The 17,819-nt window shown below is 41.5% G+C and overlaps 1 protein-coding gene and 1 long non-coding RNA gene across 2 annotated transcripts in view; one reads left to right on the forward strand and one right to left on the reverse strand.

The window, feature by feature from the left end:
- Window positions 1-258: 258 nt before the first annotated feature.
- On the reverse strand, window positions 259-3,691 carry LOC137096729 (uncharacterized). Its single transcript, XR_010909678.1, has 2 exons — window positions 3,244-3,691; window positions 259-1,017 (listed from the first exon to the last, which is right to left on the reverse strand). It is a non-coding gene; the product is annotated as an uncharacterized lncRNA (long non-coding RNA).
- Window positions 3,692-4,267: 576 nt separating this feature from the next.
- The window catches only part of CYFIP1 (cytoplasmic FMR1 interacting protein 1), an 84,259-nt gene continuing 70,707 nt past the window's right edge, over window positions 4,268-17,819 (forward strand). Inside the window, exons 1-5 of the mRNA XM_060769821.2 lie at window positions 4,268-4,567; window positions 15,179-15,302; window positions 15,473-15,562; window positions 16,456-16,533; window positions 17,465-17,566. Of these exons, the coding sequence (XP_060625804.1) occupies window positions 15,186-15,302; window positions 15,473-15,562; window positions 16,456-16,533; window positions 17,465-17,566 (387 nt within the window). The 5' untranslated portion in view covers window positions 4,268-4,567; window positions 15,179-15,185. The remainder of the gene's footprint in view (window positions 4,568-15,178; window positions 15,303-15,472; window positions 15,563-16,455; window positions 16,534-17,464; window positions 17,567-17,819) is intronic.

The raw sequence follows: 17,819 nt of genomic DNA on the forward strand, positions 1-17,819 counted from the left end.
TACTGGTTTTTTCCAGAATCATTCTGAGATTTCTTGGGCCTTTAGACCAAGGATTTGGTAGGCATATGAAGGGTGTTCATTAAAGATTTCCCCTGACCTGCTTATATTTATCACAGGACTTTGAAACTGCACATGTATAATGATTTAAGTTTCTATAGGTTACGTGCCAATTTACAACGCAGAACTGATAACGGTCTTTTTTTTACAGGTGCTGAAGTGGTGTGATGTTTGATAATGGATCCAGTGGAATACAGAGCAGTCATCAAGTTCTTTTATTTGAAATGTCGCACACCAAAGGAGACATTCGATGAGATGAAAGAGGTTTATGGTGATGATTCCCCATCATATGATCTAGTAAAGAACTGCATTGTCAATTCCAGTGTGGTCAGACTTCGGTGCAAACAGCTCCAATTCCAGAGCAACCCCACTGTGCTATTGATGAACACACTATCCAGCAAGTTAAGGTCACCATTTTGGAAAATTGCCTCATAACCATTCTCCACCTAGCCCAAAATGTCAACATTAGTATGGGATCCATGGAAAAAATAATCCAAGACAATCTTCACATTTATAAGATATGTGCTTGCTGGGTTCCCCGGCTGCTCACACCTTTCCAGAAGCAGAAATGAGTCGAATGCTTTCAGGTTCTTTTGACAACGTGCCATGGAAACCAGGAGGACTTTTTAGCAGATTGATTACACAGGATGAAAGCTTGATCCATTACTATGATCCTGAGACTAAAGTCCAGTCAATGCAATGGAAGCATCATGACTCACCGCCTCCAAAGAAGGCATGTGCCCAACTTTCAGCAAGCAAGGTCATGCTCACAGTATTTTGGGACCAGCATGGAGTAGTACTGATGCATTTCGTAGCAAAGGGTACCATGATCACTGAGGCATACTATGCTTCATTGCTGCGGAAATTGCAGGAGGCCATCAAAACCAAGAGACTGCTACAGAAATTGCAGGAGGCCATCAAAACCAAGAGATGTGGCATGTCACCAAAGGCGTCCACTTTCTGCAAGACAATGCACTTATTATTTATTTATTTATTTCAGTTACTTCTACCCCGCCCTTCTCACCCCAAATGGAAGAAGCATGCTCCTGTGGCTTTGAAATTCTACCACATTCACTAGACCTCACACCATCGGATTTCCACCTCTTTCCAACAATGAATTTATTTTTGAAGGGCAAGCATTTTGCAGATGACGAGACTCTTATTTCCAAAGTCACAATGTGGCTTTTGGAGCAATCTGTCAACTTCTACAAGCGAGGTGTTTACAGTTGCTTAACAAGATGGGAGACACCTATGAGAAAAAACTAATAACTGTGCCAAGTTTTATTGCTCTCAGTCCACAGGAAGTGGCTCAGGGGAAATCTTTAATGAACGCCCCTCGTACAATAATATGCAAGTGCAAAAATGTACACTTTCAGTCGTTTGGAGAAAAATGATGAACATGTTCATAGGCTTAAAGAGCAATCTATTATACATTGGGTAGTCCCTCATGCCAACCGGTTCAAGGCATTTGCATCATAACAGGGCACTTCTTTCCTTTTGTTTGCAACAGAAAATAGATCTCAAGATTGTCTTCATATTAGCATACAATTAGCATTTTTTCCTGCAACATTCCTCCACTTTATAGTGGAACTTGGGTAGCCAGGTGAAATAAGGGACAGAGCTTGCTGTTATGTGCCTTCACATCATTTCTGACTGATGAAGACCCACAGGGTTTTCTGGATAAGTAGATTTTCATGGTTAAACTGGGATTCGAACCTTATTCTCCAGGGTTGTAATCCAACACTCAAACCACAATGACACACTGGCCCTTTAATGGTTATGTAAGACAATGCTACTCAAAGCAGTGTTGGGCTCTGACTCATTGGCTGCTGATCTCTGGACAGTTTCCAGGAAAGAAAAGCAGTTGTACCCAATAGACAAAAATGTAGTGCCAGTCCCTGGTATATTTGGGGAAATAATTGCCAGACTCTCTCCTAGCGGACAGCCTGAAAAGAGAGATGGACGCCTGATGTTGCTTGTCACCACGGCACCTTCTGCTGAAATTCTGTCCTGTACATCCATTGAAGGGAAGGGGCTGCTGTACGGATCAAAAGAGCCTTTGATCTATTTTGATTGCCTTTTAGATTTAGGTGTGAACTGTTTTGATATTGTAAGTAGTCTGATTTTATTTTAATGTTTCAACATGTTTTTAAATGTATTCTCTTAAATTCTGAGCTGCTTAGGGTCCCAATTTTGGAGACAAAGGGGGTGCTGATACTGATGTATTGGTTGGGACGGGATGCACGGGCTGCAAAATGGTGTGAACCTAGTAGAGAATGCCCTGGTTAAGAAGGAAAAGATGGGAATTCCTTGGCAGGCAAGTCAAATAGGCAGACCTCTTCCTTTCTTTTGACTCTTCTTTCTCTTCCCTACCCCCCCTCCCTCCTTTTCACTTTTTCTCTCTCCCTTTCATTTTCTTCCTTTCTCACCCTTCCATTTCTTTTCTCTTTCCCTCTCCCATCCTTCCTCTCTCCTGATCTTTTCCTTTCTTCCCTTCTTCCTCTTTGAGACCCCTTCTACACACATGATAAAATCCACAATGAACTGGAATATATGGCAATATGGACTCAGACAACCCAGTTCAAAGCAGATATTGTGGGTTATCTGCCTTGATATTCTGGGTTATATGGCTGTGTGGAAGGGCCTTCACTTCCCCCCTTTCGTTCTTTTCTCGCTTCCCTTCTTCCTTCCTCTCTCGCTTTCCTCCTTTCATTCTTTCTCTCTTCCCTTTTCCCCTTTCTTCTGTCCTTTCCCCCTTTGGTTTTTTTTTCCTCTTCACTTCTTCCTTTCTCTCCAGGCCCTTCCACACAGTCCTATAATTCAGAATATCAAGGCAGAAAATCCCACAATATCTACTTTGAACTGGGTTATCTGAGTCCACACTGCCATATATTCCAGTTCAAAGCAGATATTGTGGGATTTTCTGCCTTGATATTCTGGGATATAGGGCTGTGTGGAAGGACCCCCTCTCTCTTCCTTCCTTTAATCTCTCTTCTGTTCTTCTCAGTTCTTTCTTTCCTTTCTCTATTTCATCATTCTGTCCTTTCTCAATTTCTTCTGTCCATTCTTCCCCTTCCTTCCATTCATTCAATATTTCCCTTCCATTTCTTCTCTCCTTCTCCCTTCTGCTCTTTCAGTCTCTTCCCTTCTTTCCTCTCATTTCCTTTCATTCTTTTCCTTTCTTACCATCTTCCTTCCACTCTTGCTTTCCTTCAGTCTTTCTCTCTTCCCTTTTCCCTTCCTTATGTCCTTTCTCTCTCCCCCTTCTTTTTTCTCTTCACTTTTTTCCTTCCTTTCTCTCTTCCATCCTTGTACTGTCTCTCTAAATTCCTTCTGTCTATTCCTCCCCTTCCTTCCTTTATTTCTTCTCTCTTTCCTTAATCTCTCTTCCTTCTGTTCTTTTCCTCTCTTATGTCCCCCCCCCCTTCGTTATTTTTCTCTCTCTTTCCTCCCTTCTGTCCTTTCTATCTCCTTTCGGTTCTTTCTCTTCATTCTTTCCTTTTTCTCGCCCCTTCCTTCCTTCCATCTCCCCTTAAATTCTTTCTCCTTACTTCCTCTCCCCTCTCTACCTTTCTTCTTTCTCTCCCTCCTTTCCTTCTTTCAGTTCTTTCTCCTGATTTCTTTCCTCCCCCCTTTCTCCCTTCCTTCTCCCTCCCTCCCTTCAGTTCTTTCACCACCTTTCCTCCCTTGCTTCTTCTCCCCTTCCTCCCTTCTATCCTCCCTCCAGTTCTTTCTCCTTCATTCTTTCTTTCCTTCCTTCCTCTCCCCTTCCTCCTTTTCTTCTTTCTCTCACTCCCATCCTTCGGTTCTTTCTCTTCATTTCTTTCCTTCCTCTCCTCTTCTTCCCTTTCTTCTTCTCTTTTTTCCTCTCTCCCTTGAGTTCTTTTCTCCTCCCTTCTTTCCTTCTTCACTTTCTTCTTCTTTCTCTCCCTCCCTTCTTTCCTTCTTCACTTTCTTCTTCTTTCTCTCCCTCCCTTCGGTTCTTTCTCCTCACTTCTTTCCTTCGTCCCCGCCTTCTTTATCTCCCTCCCTTTCTTTGGTTCTTTCTCCTCACTTCTTTCCTTTCTTCCCCCCTCTCCCCTTCTTCCCTTTCTTTCTTTCTCTCTCTCCCTCTTCCGTTCTTCCTCCTCACTTCTTTCCTCCCTTTCCCTCTCTCACCCTTCTGCCCTTCCTCTCATTCACTTCCTTCCCTTCTCCCTCCCTCCCTCCTTCCTTCCTTGAGGAGGCTGGGCAGGAGTTTGGGACGGAGGAGGAGGAGCTGGAGTTGGGAAGGAGGAAGGGTGTTTCCTGGCGAGTCTGTTTGGAGTGACTCAGACAGGAAACTCCCAGCTTCGTGCGCGGCGGGCCTGCGAGGCAAGGGAAGTGGCCCGGGCCAAGGAGAGCAGACCCCCTCCGCTTCCTCCTCCTCCTCTTCTTCGGCCCGCGAAGGAGTGGAGCCTGGACCCGCGGAGAGAGAGAGGGAGAGGGAGAGGAAGGCGGGCGCCGGGCCTGGCGAGGAGGCGGCTGCTGGGTGAGAGGACCCTTCTTCTCCCGCTTGGCGCCCGCCTGCTGTTCCGGGCTGGGGCCTGTGAGGACGGGGTTGGGCGCCTGGCTGTGCAGGCGTGGGGTCGGGTCGGAGGCCGGGGAAAAGGGAAGGCTTGCCCAGCTGCGGCCTAAACGGAGGAGGGAGGCCGGGCGGGCGGGCCTTGAGACTCCAACTTCCCTCCAGCGGGCGCCTCAGAGAAAGGAAGGAAGGAGACCCGGGCGTGTCTGCCTGAGGCCACACGGTAGAATTAACGCGGTTTGATACCCCTTCAGCAGCCAGGGCTCAAAGCTAGAGGATTTTCACAAAATCTTTGACCTTCTCTGTCCCAAAGTGCAGGTGCCTCACTAAACTACAGCTCCCAGGACCCCATAGCCTCCAGGCCTGGCAGTTAAAGTGGTGTCAAACTGCATTGATTATAGAATATAGATGCAGCTCAAATCTGGGTGAACCTTAGATGAGTGTAGGACTGTATGTGCCTTGCAAGTAGCCTCTGGATCTGTGGATTTCATGGGGAAATCGAAGTTAGGATTGTTGTGAGTTTTCTGGCCTGTATGGCCATATATTCCAGAAGCACTCTCTCCTGACATTTTGCCCACATCCTCAGAGGTTGTGAAGTCTGTTGGAAACTAGGCAAGTGAAGTTTCTATATCTGTGGAATGTCCAGGGTGGGGGAAAGAACTCTTGTCTGCTTGAGGCAGGTGTGAATGTTGCAGTTGGCCAGTTAGCATTGAATAGCCTTGAGCTCCAAAGCCTGGCTGCTTCCTGCCTGGAGGAATAGCACCTCCCAACAAAGGATTCCCCCAGGCAGGAAGCAGCCAGGCTTTGGAGCTGCAAGGCCATGCAATGCCAGTTAGCATTGAATAGCCTTGAGCTTCAGAGCCTGGCTGCTTCCTGCGTGGGGAAATAACACCTCCCAACAAAGTATTCCCCCATGGAGGAAGCAGGCAGGCTTTGAAGCTGCAAGGCTATTCAATGCTAAGTGGCCAGTTGCAACATTCACACCTGCCTCAAACACAAGTTTTCTTTCTCCCACAGATATATACACCCCCCCCCCCCACTTGATCTGAAAAGATGGGTGACATTGATCTTTGGATAACATGACCTAATGCAGTAAAGGATTTGGGATATGTGCTAGTAACTTCGCAGTATGTTTCTTTTTAGCCACATATAATCGAAAAATTATTATTTAGAAGGAAGATCTAAGTGTACTCAGTAGAACTCATTTCCATAAATATGCATAGGATTGCGACTGAGCTAATTAAAAGGCAGCTAATCAGTTTTAAGCAGTTTGGTGTGGTATGCGGAAGGGAGCCTTTTAAAATTCATTTTCAAGAAATATGTCTATTTCTCATAGACATTTGAGCAGTAGGCATTTTTAAAAATACAGTTTGGTTAAGTGTTGCCATCTTAATACTAAGTAAAGGTAAAGGTTTCCCCTGACATTAAGTCTAGTTGTGTCAGACTCTGAGGGGTGGTGCTCATCTCCATTTCTAAGCCAAAGAGCCGGCGTTGTCCGTAGACACCTCCAAGGCCAGCATGACTGCATGGAGTGCCGTTACTTTCCTTCAGAAGCGATACCTAGTGACCTACTCACATTTGCATGTTTTCAAACTAATAGGTTGGCAGAAGCTGGGGCTAACAGCGGGAGCTCACCCCGCTCCCTGGATTTGAACTGCCAACCTGAAAGTCGGCAAGTTCAGCTGCTCAATGGTTTAACTCACTGCGCCATCAGGGAACACCATCTTAATACTAACACTGGCATAATATTATATTGAAATATTTGATCTGGGCACCATAAATCTCAGGTACACTAAGTATTAATTTAGGATAGAGAGAGCCACACGCTTTAGAAAGTGTGGAATATATACTGTCTCTTAGGACAAACTAATTTAGAACAGAAATAGTCCAGGGCCCAAATGCTTGAAGGATGCGCAGTTTACTGTTTCGACATTGTTTTGGTTTTAAAAGAGGTTTTTGGAGTTGAAAATAAATTGTAATATCTGCCTAAGAAATATAGAGTGGAATTAATTAAATTGTCATTAAACCCTTAAAATTTTTTTACTTATTAACAAATAGGCATTCATACTGGTACTTAAAATCTCTCCCAACCTCAAATCTAATTAAGTTCAATTGAATTAACAAGGCTATGAGAAATAAAAGGAATTGATTGGAACTGAATTTAACAATGTGCACCAAATTTTAGTAACAGACAACAATCATATTTTTTAAACAAATATTCTATGGAGAGCTGGGAAGTTTGGGAAAAGTTGTAGAATTGCAAGTAACCCATGGACCACTCTGCCTAGCTTTGGTATGAAGCAGGCCTGCATAACTTGTGGCCCTTCAGATGTTTGGACCTCAAACTCCCAGAAGCCCTAGCCAGCATGTCCAATGGTCAGGAATTATGGGATCCGAAGTCGAAAATATTTGGAGGGGTGCAGGCTGTGCAAGCCAGTCTAGAGTATTGCAGTTAAGTGATATTAGGATTGGTGTTGCTAAAGTGGAGAGATGTTTCTCTGTATGGCCATATGTTCCAGAATCATTCTCCTGACGTTTCGCCCACATCTGTGGCAGGCATCCTTAGAAGTTGAGAGGTCTGTTGGAAACTAGGCAAGTGAGGTGTATATATCTGTGGAATAATGTCCAGGGTGGGAGAACAACTCTTGTCTGCTTGAGGCAAGCATGAATGTTGCAATTGGCCACCTTGATTAGCATTTAATGGCCTTGTAGCTTCAAAGCCTGGCTGCTTCCTGCCTTTGGGGAATCCTTTTTTGGGAGGTGTTAGCTGGCTCTGATGATTTTTTTTTAGTGTTGCTCTTTATTTACTGTCCTGCTTTTAGAGTTTTTTAAAATAGCTAAATTTTATTCATTTTCATGGTTTACTTCTTTCTGTTGAAATTGTCCACATGCTTGTGGATTTCAGAGTGGCCTCTCTGTGTAGCCTGACTTGGTAGTTGTTAGAGTGGTCCAGCATTTCTGTGTTCTCAAATAATAAGTTGGTTCATCGGCTGACTTCTCAGATTGAATTAGTCTGCAGTGCCTTCCATATTTCTTGATCCCAGGTTGGGCACTGCATTTGGTGGTCCCTATGTAGACTTGTCCACAGCTGCATAGTATACGGTAGACTCCTGCAGAGGTGAGAGGATCCCTCTTGTCCTTTGCTGAACGTAGCATTTGTTGGATTTTCTTTGTGGGTCTTCAGATAGTTTGTAGGTTGTTTTTCTTCAACAGTTTCCCTATGCGGTCAGTGGTTCCCTTGATGTATGGCAAGAACACTTTTCCTCTGGGTGGATCTTTGTCTTTACTCTCGTGGCTTTTTCTCAGGCGCCCCCAATGGCGCAGTAGGTTAAACCCCTGTGCCGGCAGAACTGAAGACCGACAGGTCACAGGTTCAAATCCGGGGAGAGACGGATGAGCTCCCTCTATCATCTCCAGCTCCTCATGCGGGGACATGAGAGAAGCCTCCCACATGGATGATGAAAACATCAAAATCATCCGGGCGTCCCCTGGGCCCTTGCAGACGGCCAATTCTCTCACACCAGAAGCAACTTGCAGTTTCTCAAGTCGTTCCTGATACGACAAAAAAAAAGTCTTGCAGCTCTTCTGATGTTTAAGGTATACAGACATTCATTGGCCTGTAGAGCCCAGTTTAGATGGTTCAGTTCACCTTGGAGGAGGTGGGGTTCTATTGTCTATATTGGGTGGTAAAAATAGCCCTGGCATTCACTCCTCACCACACCTTCAATGCTGTTTAACAGTGTTTAAACTCAACAAAGCTTTGTTGCGGTTGTCAAATCAGAAGAGGCAAGCACAAGAGGTACTATTTATTTATTTACTATATTTATATATCTCCCCTCCCAGCCCAGAGGCAACTTGGAGCGACTAGAAGAGATTTTGCAGATTTTGCATGGTCTGATATTGCCCATGCTTCCAGTTGGAAAATTGGTGTTGGCCTATTAGTACTATTGACAAAGCTGGCAGAGACTTCTTGGACTTAGTGTCCAAAGCATTTGGGAATGTTAAAGTTTTCTCATTTCTTCTCTTAAGTCAACTCTTAAGAAGTCCAGGGAGAACATTAAAGGAGGTTGAAGTTAACCTACCATAAGATTTAGAAAGTAGTCCCTCCCTGGCTTGAGGGGTTGAAAAAAAGAGTTTGTGATGGTTAAGTGTGTTTGTAAAGAAGGAGACAGGGTGAGGCACACATGCTAAACAGGTTGCATATGGCCCACCGAGCTCACAGCGGCACAACAGTTATGAACATGTGAACAGAAAGCATCATTTGGTCTGATATTTTTCTTATTAAACCTTTCTGCTTGCTTTTACAATTTATATGTAGCATAAAAGGCACCCCTAAATGTTCAGCTAAGATACCTTGACACATTGAAAAATTTCTTCTTTCATTATCCGCCAGATTACCTGGGTTGATGGGCATTGGAGTTCAAATGACATTTGGAGGAATTGTTCCCATCCATGTTCTTTAGTTCACACAAAGATCATAAACTGTTGTTTTGAGCATGCCACTTGAGAAGGTGAAAACTCATGTAAGAGAATTATTGTTGTGGTGTGTTTTCGAGTTGACTTACAGCTTTCTTGGAAAGATTTGTACAGTACAGGATTGTCTTTCTTTCTCTGAGGCTAACAGAATGTCTTGTTCAAGGTCACTCAGTGGGTTTCCATGGCCAAGGGGGGATTCAAACCCTGGTCTCCAGAATTGTCCAGTGTTCAAACCATTACACTACACTGGCTTTCCACATAATAGAATATAGGCAGCCCCAAGTTACAAACATCTGACTTACATCCTAGTTAAGAATGGGGGTGCAACAAAAGGAAGTGAGATAAATCTACCCCTAGGAAGGAAAATTCACTCCTGGAAGAGTTATCATAGGAAAAAGGTATTTTCACTGAAGTTTTCTCACCAATCCTTGTTTCTACAACAAACCAAACTTTTCAAAGTCCAATTCCCACAGGGACAGAAAGTGAGGCGAAATCTTCTATACTTATTATCGATGTATATGGATTGTTGTTTACATGATCTGAATATGTTGTAAGACTCTTTGGGTCCCATGAGGGAGAAAAGCGGGGTATAAATAAAGATTATTATTATTATTATTATTTAATACATAACAAGATAAGTACATCAAACAAGATCACTGTGCTGTTTTTTTTGTATTTGATCACATGTCGGGCACTTCCCAAGTGTCTAGGACTGTGTGATGTACCGACGAATAATGCGTGCAGATCTGAGTAGGGTGGCCTTTTGCAGCTGACAGATGGTAATTTTGTCACCGCCGATTGTTTTTAAGTGCAGGCCAAGGTCTTTAGACACTGCACCCAGTGTGGCAGTCACCACTGCAACCCCCTTTACTGGCTTGTGCCATAGTCTTTGCAGTTCTATCTTTAAATCCTCTTATCATGTAAGCCAGTAGTTCTCAACCTGGGGTCCCCAGATGTTTTTGGCCTTCAGCTGGTAAACTGACTGTGTTCTGGAACAGCTGTTCCAGGAGCTCCAGATTTATTTGCTGTGTTTAATGTTTGTTTGCAATCCCAGGGTTGGGATTTTGCGGCAGGGTGGCTTCCTGTTATAGGCTGCAATCATAGGGTAAGCCACCTGCCAATTATAGTTAGGATTCCTGGTCCCACCCCTTTTTTGCTTTTTGGAGGGAAGGGAGCCTTTTCCAGTCAGTCACAGAAAGGTTAGCCAATGTATAGGATGTGTTTACTTCCCTGTACAAAGGCTTCAACCTTTAAGAGCTCCAGGGAAAGAACACCAGGGAAGCATTCCCACAGCTTTAAGGGTCTCCTAAGAACTCCAGGGATTCCTCCCTACAGCCTTGGGAGTTTCCAGGAAGACAGCCAACTCTAAAGAACATCCATTGCCTGTCTGGTAGGTCCTCTCAGTGTTTCGAGAAGCAGTTCGGCCTGGCAGAGGAGCCCACACCAGCGGGGGTTGGATTTTAGTTAGCCTTGGGAGAAGTTAAAAAGGGGAATTTTCCTTTGAAGAAAGTTATGTGGACAAGTTTGAGAGAGCTGATACCTTACCAAGAAAGCTTTACAATTCCTGTTGGATTCATTAATAAAAGACTTTGTTGTACCTTTTAAGCCACTTGAAGATTCCTTCTGTAAAGGAAGCCTCTGAGAACTTTTCCTAGGGTCCCTGGCTTCCCGCTGGGTAAAGGTTACACATCCTATATCTAAAGTCAACTAGCTATAGGCCCAGCGGCGACAGAACAGACTGGGATTTCTGGGAGTTGTAGGCCAAAACATCTGGGGACCCCAGGTTGAGAACCACTGGTGTAAGCTTTTCCAGTTGCTTCTCATCTTATTATTATTCTGACTAGGGGCACAGACAGCAAATCAAGCATCAAAGAGATATTATCCAAAGCATTCTCTCTCTCTCTCTCTCTCTCTCTCTCTCTCTCTCTCTCTCTCTATATATATATATATATATTTGGCTGGAGTTAGACTTTAAAATGTACCTGTTCTGACTTACACCTATCTTGTTTGTAACTTGGGGATTACTTTTATTTGTACTATTTGATTATGTCATTCCCCAGTTGCACTCTGAAATGGCACACTCCCAATATTTTGGTTGAGGCTGATTGAATATCATAGTGGGATGAAACAGGTAAAGAAATGGTATTTCAGCTCATTCAGATGCCAAGCTGTTCAGCATTTCTTTGGCTGTTACAACTGTTGTGATGCTACTATGTCAAATCACTGTGAAATTTACTCAGATACTCTGTGTCAGCAGCACCATGTTTTACTTTTAGTCTGTCAACAGAGAGGTGGTAAATGTGGTGTAGGTAATGGTTAATTTTCAGCTTCAAACTAATTTAGAAACAAGAAGTTTGTTGGTGTAGATTTAACCACAGTGTTCATAGTCCTCTCTTGGAGTTACTTACACCGTGGTCTTGTGGTTTTTCTGTGACAATTGTGTGCAACTTATATAAGAGAATTCTCCTTCCACAAAGACTTCTTGTCTTTTTATAGCATCTGCAGTAGTTTTCTCTGTCCCTCCCCTCGCCTCCACTCAGATTTTGTCTTCAGGCATTTCACATATCTGTATTTCTTCTGTTCTTAGGTCAGAATATTCTGAGCAAAAGCAAAAAGAGAGAAAGTCATGCACATGGTGTGTTTTTTTTTTTAAAAGTGTGTGCGCCTATGATTTGCTTGTGAAGCTTGCATGAGAAAAAGAAATCTGTATCTTCCTGGATGCAAAAGTTTACAGGCTCACTCTGGAGAGATGTATAGTTTGTGCAAGTTACTGTGCATCTGTGTACAGAATTGTGCGAGTGGTCTTGCCTTTTCTATACCTTCATGACACACATTAGAATTTTGCCTTATTATTTTCTTTCTTTTGTGCCCACAAGTTGTATTCATTGCAGGGAAGAAAAATATTAAAGGATATCTTATCAACAAACAAACCAACAATTGGGTTGCTGTGAATTTTCTGGGCTGTGTGGCCATATTCCAGAAGCATTACCTCCTGATTTTTTGACCATATCTAAGGCAGGCATCCTCAGAAGTTGTGAGGTCTGTTGGAAACTAGGCAAGTGGGGTTTATATATCTATAGAATGTCCAGGTTGGGAAAAAGAACTCATGTTTGCTTGAGGCAAGTGTGAATGTTGCTAATCAATTCAATGCTATTCAAGGTGGCCAATTGCAACATTCCCACTTGCCCCAAACGGGCAAGAGTTCTTTCTCCTACCCTGTTCTCCTGTTCAGGAGCTATCAATGATGGAAATGTTTTCTTTGCCTCCTTGCAATCTATATTTAAAAATCAAAGAATATTTTTAAATTGTGGTGCAAATGGAATCTTCAGTTGACTAATTTAAGTTCTTATGAAAAAATGGCTTTTGTTACCAAAGTTGGTTGCAAATGTTGGAATTCAGAGCATGGGATTTATGTTCTGCTGGTTTGTGCATTTCTGAGAAACTGACATCAGCATTAGGTGTAACTTTCCAATTACCTAATGTCAGTGTAATTGCAAACTGGTTGAAAAATACTGAATAACAACGTAGCATAAACAGGGCCAGCTATGTAGTAATCTGCTGATTTCTTCATTTTTGAAACATGGTGTTTGAGCTGATGTGCTCTTTTTTCTCTTGCTTTGCAGTCATTGAGATACTGATTTGCCTTATTAGCTCTAAGCAAAAATAAGGAAGTGTAAGCAACACACAGACTTAAACAGAAACAGCAAACCCTTTGTTCCTTTTTCCCCCTCAACAAAGCTGAGTTCTGAGGCAGAACCCATACAATTTTGCAGTGCAGGGCATGCCAGTAAAAGACCCAACAACAAATTGCTCTCTGTGCCAGTTTGCAGGCTGTATATGAAGTTATGGTAAGTATAGCTGGTAGCTGGTCTTGTGGAAGTTAGTAGGGCCTTTTATGTGATGAGTAGCTCACGGGTATTATTACAGAGGAACCCATTTTCTCAGCTGATTGTAGTTCAAGTGAGAGAGAACAGGGAACAGAGAGGAGACAGCAGTACAATATAATTTCCCCGGCTAATTATCCCCCCTCCTCCCCAATGGATTGGGTCCATGTTACCTACATGATCGCCTTCTCCCGTATAATCTGCCCCGTGCACTGAGATCCTCTGGGAAACGGCTATTCCAACCAGCCAGAACTCAACTGGCAACTGTCACCCAGAGGATCTTTTTGTTGGCCTCCCCAAGACTGTGGAACGACCTGCCGAAAGAGCTCCGATAGCTAAATGAGCTGTCGGAATTTAAAACCCATTTGAAGACCAATCTTTTTCAGCAGGCTTGCCCAGCCATTTTTAACTGTGAATTTTAAATTTACACCTTATGTTTAATCTCGGCTCTGTGTATTGTAATACATATTTTGTAGAAATACAAATTAATATGCGTATTTTGTAGAATATTTTTAGATTATTATATGTTTTTAACGATGTTGTACCCACCTCGAGGAGAGGTGGGTAAGAAATAAAATTATTATTGTGTGGTCGAAGGCTTTCATGGCCAGAATCACTGGATTGCTGTGGGTTTTCTGGGCTGTATGGCCATGATCCAGAAGCATTCTCTCCATAAAGTCCGGAAAACTCACAGCAACCTATTACTAGTACTGCTATTATTGATCAGTAAGTCTTGGTGCTTCAGTCCTGTGAGCTCAGGTTTCACCTACAGCGCCATCTTTACCTTTTAAAAAAGAATCCAGGTGCAAAGGTGGTGTTTGATCTTAGAAGTATATTATAACGGTGTATTCCGTGTTTATTATGCTGTCTTAATCTTAGAGGACAATCTTTTGTAAGTCGCTTTTCCCCCTAATAGAGTCCTGCTGGTGTTCGAAACTGAGCTGTTATTCAGGACGTGGCAGACAGTCCCACAATATCTGCTTTGAAGTGGGTTATCTGAGTCCACAAAGGAGATAATGTGGGAATTTATTCAGCCGTGTGGAAAGGCCTAGCTTTGCAGGGCAGAAACTGTGAACTTGGTTGGAGGGTTGAACACCAGGAAAAATAACACTTGGGCTTTCAGATGGCAGTATTTTGTGAGTGGGAACTTAACTGCTGTTTTGTTTTGTTTATATAGTAGTCACTATGATACAGCTTTTGTCTCTCAGCCCAGTTTGTTGAATGTGTATTCTGAATGTTTCCTTCATATGGGTATCTATAAGCTAAAAGCATTTCAGGATGTGGTAAACCTCATATCTTGGCATTTTGTTATTACCATGAAGGTTGAAGTCACACTATGCTGAATCTTCTCTGTCAAATATCAACACATGGGTTGGGCCCAGAATATTCCTTTTCTTATGTGCTCAGATTAATAGATTGCACTTCTTTTGACAAATTATACCCCATTAATAGGGTTTTTTAAAATTGTGCAGTTAATGAAATAGAAGCATTCCTGGACGTTACTTCATTAGCATACATTTTGGTACCAAGAAGCAGAAGTTACATGGAAAGATTAGGGATAAGTTCTTGCCACAAAAAGACAGTTTGGTTAATTTATACACTTTTGGAATGCAAAATAATGCTACACATGTGAGAGATAAAATAGCCAGCTTAGGTAAACGTTATCCATAAGTAAACAAAAACATTTTGAACTTTCCCAGATAAACATGAAGGCTTCTTCTAACTTCCACTTTTCTTGTGATTTCCATTTTGGTGGCCAAACATATACATGTGCACTTTTTTGACATACCGAGGTAGGGGTTAACTGGTGAAACAGGCTTATTTTTTCTGCATTTTGCTGTTCACAATATTCTTGAGGAGCTTCTGGTTGCCTTACCTGTTGTAAGAATATACACACAGATATAGTAGGATTGTCTAGAGTTGAAACTCATTCCTTCCCAGCTTAAGATTTATTGTTTTGTTTAGTGTAGACACATTATCCATGTTCTCTAGCCTCCTTTCACTATGCTTCCAATGCCAATATTGCTTTAAAAAGATAGGGAGGGGTCAAAAAGGAAAAGAGGGACGGTTTGAGTCTAAAAAGATGTTACGAAAATGAGCTTTTTTTTTAGAAGTTTTGTTAACTAAGTTATGCCTGTACTGTAGTTACTGTACACATTATTTTGGGAGAACATTCATTTTATTAGTTTTTAAAACGTTTCTATGGACTTTCTCACAGATTCAAAATGACAGCTCAAGTTACTTTAGAGGACGCTTTGTCCAATGTGGATCTTCTGGAGGAATTGCCATTGCCAGATCAGCAACCTTGCATTGAACCCCCTCCATCATCCTTGCTTTATCAGGTATGTTACCTGTAAAAGGAAAGGTGTGCAAGTGTGTTTTTGCATGTAACACGCACAAGCAGGCTAAGTATTTAGTATCTTTGAAGAGCTCTACATTATCTCACATTTCTATTTCCCTATTTTAATGACTATTTATCTACTCACTTTGTGGTGTATTTTCTGTCACGCAGCCAAACTTCAACACCAATTTTGAAGACAGGAATGCATTTGTCACAGGCATTGCAAGATACATCGAACAAGCAACTGTTCATTCTAATATGGTAAATATTGCTTTATTCTCTATTTTATTCCGGTTTTCTTTTTTAAGCAAGTACAAGAAAATGTGGGGAAGCATATGGGTAGTTTTTTTATACTTCCTTTTTTCAGCTTTCAATTAAAGTCAAATTTGTTCTTACGGTTTGGCAGAGTGCAATGGCTGGTTCAGGAAGCATATTTTGGGCATTGGGAAAGGGAAAGAAATTGTTTATTGTTTGTTTTTTTATTGCTGGGAATGTTAACTGCATCTGAGGTTTTTTTTGCAGGGCAACTGCATCTGAGTTTGTTGCAATAGAATTAAATAAGAAATTAAATTTATGCTTTTAATCTGATTTTCATGTATACTGAGCATGTACCAATCCTGCATTTTAAGATCCTTGACTTTCATTTTGTTATATTGTTATTTGGTAGGAGTAGTAATTGTTATAAAGAGTACTAATTATGCTTAAAAACAAAGAATTTGGCTTTTTCTACCCTTAAGAATTTTGTCACATTGAAAAAAAGTAGATCTAACTTCCTGTTTTTACGATCGGAGTAATAAAATAATTTCAGTATTCTGATGTAAGAGTATGGCATCTCTTCTGAAACTCGATGTTGATGTGTTTGTTTATTGCCTTATTTTTTAAACCTCTCTATAAGCAGCTTTTTCTGAGAGCATACTAAAAATATAAACAACAACAATGATACATTAAAAGAATGAATACGTATTGCAGAATGTACCACTAAGCTAAAATCACCAAGACACAGTAATATATTACAGCATATAATGAAATATTCTTCTTTGATGTTCCCTGTTTATCTCTCTCTCTCTTTTTTAAACTCTGGCTTCTCCCCCCCCCCCCCCCCAAAATATCTTTTTTTGTTGTTGTAAAAATTGAGATTGTTATTTTTATTATAGAATGAAATGTTGGAAGAAGGCCAAGAATATGCTATTATGCTTTACACATGGAGAAGCTGCTCAAGAGCCATCCCTCAGGTAAAGAAGCAAAACCACTCCTGGGAATAGCAAAATCATCCCTGAGAAACCAGCCGAGGTCTTGCTAGGCAAGCATTTCTAAGGCTCTCTGTCTGGTTTAGAATATATACTTTATCCTTTTTATTACAGGGGCCACTATCTCTGTTGTATCCCTCCTCTTTTTGTTTTTCCTGCTGCTGCTGCTGCTTAGGTAAACAAGTAAAAACTAGAATTGTGCAGCATGTTGAAAGTAGCTTTTATCATAAAGGAGCAAGTATCCATTTCACATCTAAATCATGTGAGAATATTTACAGAATAAAGCCTATTTTTAAAATTTTGATAACAGTCAATTTGGACATTGCTCACAAGGTCTGTAGTTCATGGCTAGTTGCTTAGCAAGTTGAATAGAAATATGATTCTTAACATTTGAAGAGAGGTTTTAGTTCACCTGAAAGCGTTGGTTGGGCCTTATTCGATACTGTATATACTCCAGTATAAGCCGACCCAAATATAAGCCGAGGCACCTAATTTTACCACAAATAACTGGGAAAATGTGTTGATTTGAGTATAAGCCGAAGGTGGGAAATGCAGTAGCTACTGGTAGATTTCAAAACAAAAATAGATACCAATAAAAATTACATTAATTAACGCATCAGTAGGTTAAATGTTTTTGAATATTTACATAAAATTGTAATTTAAGATAAAACTGTCCAACTCTGATTAAACTATTATTCTAACCTTCTTCAGTGTAAAAGACTGAATTATTTTTCTGACTTCAGCAAAAGGTTCATTGATTGAAATAAAGGCTACTCGCTAACTGAAATACTTGTGAAATTTTACTACATGAAAACCAAAAGGCAATGTAACATAATTTCAAATTGATATTATGGTTAGGGGAAGAAAAGCTATCTGGACTGTATTAATTGCTAATTTTCTCAATCTCCCTTTTCAGGTGAAATGTAATGAGCAGCCAAACAGAGTGGAAATTTATGAAAAAACTGTGGAAGTTCTGGAGCCAGAGGTCACAAAACTGATGAATTTCATGTATTTTCAGGTAAATGGATACTGGTTTCTAGAATATTTTTCTCCATTTAATGTTACTCCATCTCTAGCCTTCATCCATATCTATTTCCTTTATAGGTTTGAGGGTTTTTTTAATGGATAAAAAGGTAAAGGTTTCCCCTGACATTAAGTCTAGTTATGTCCAACTCTGGGGGTGGTGCTCATCTCCATTTCTAAACCGAAGAGCCAGCGTTGTCCATAGATGCCTCCTAGGTCATGTCAGTGGCCTGACTGCATGGAGCGCT

The sequence above is a fragment of the Anolis sagrei genome, chromosome 3, assembly GCF_037176765.1.
Source record: "Anolis sagrei isolate rAnoSag1 chromosome 3, rAnoSag1.mat, whole genome shotgun sequence".
Lineage (NCBI taxonomy): Eukaryota > Metazoa > Chordata > Lepidosauria > Squamata > Dactyloidae > Anolis > Anolis sagrei.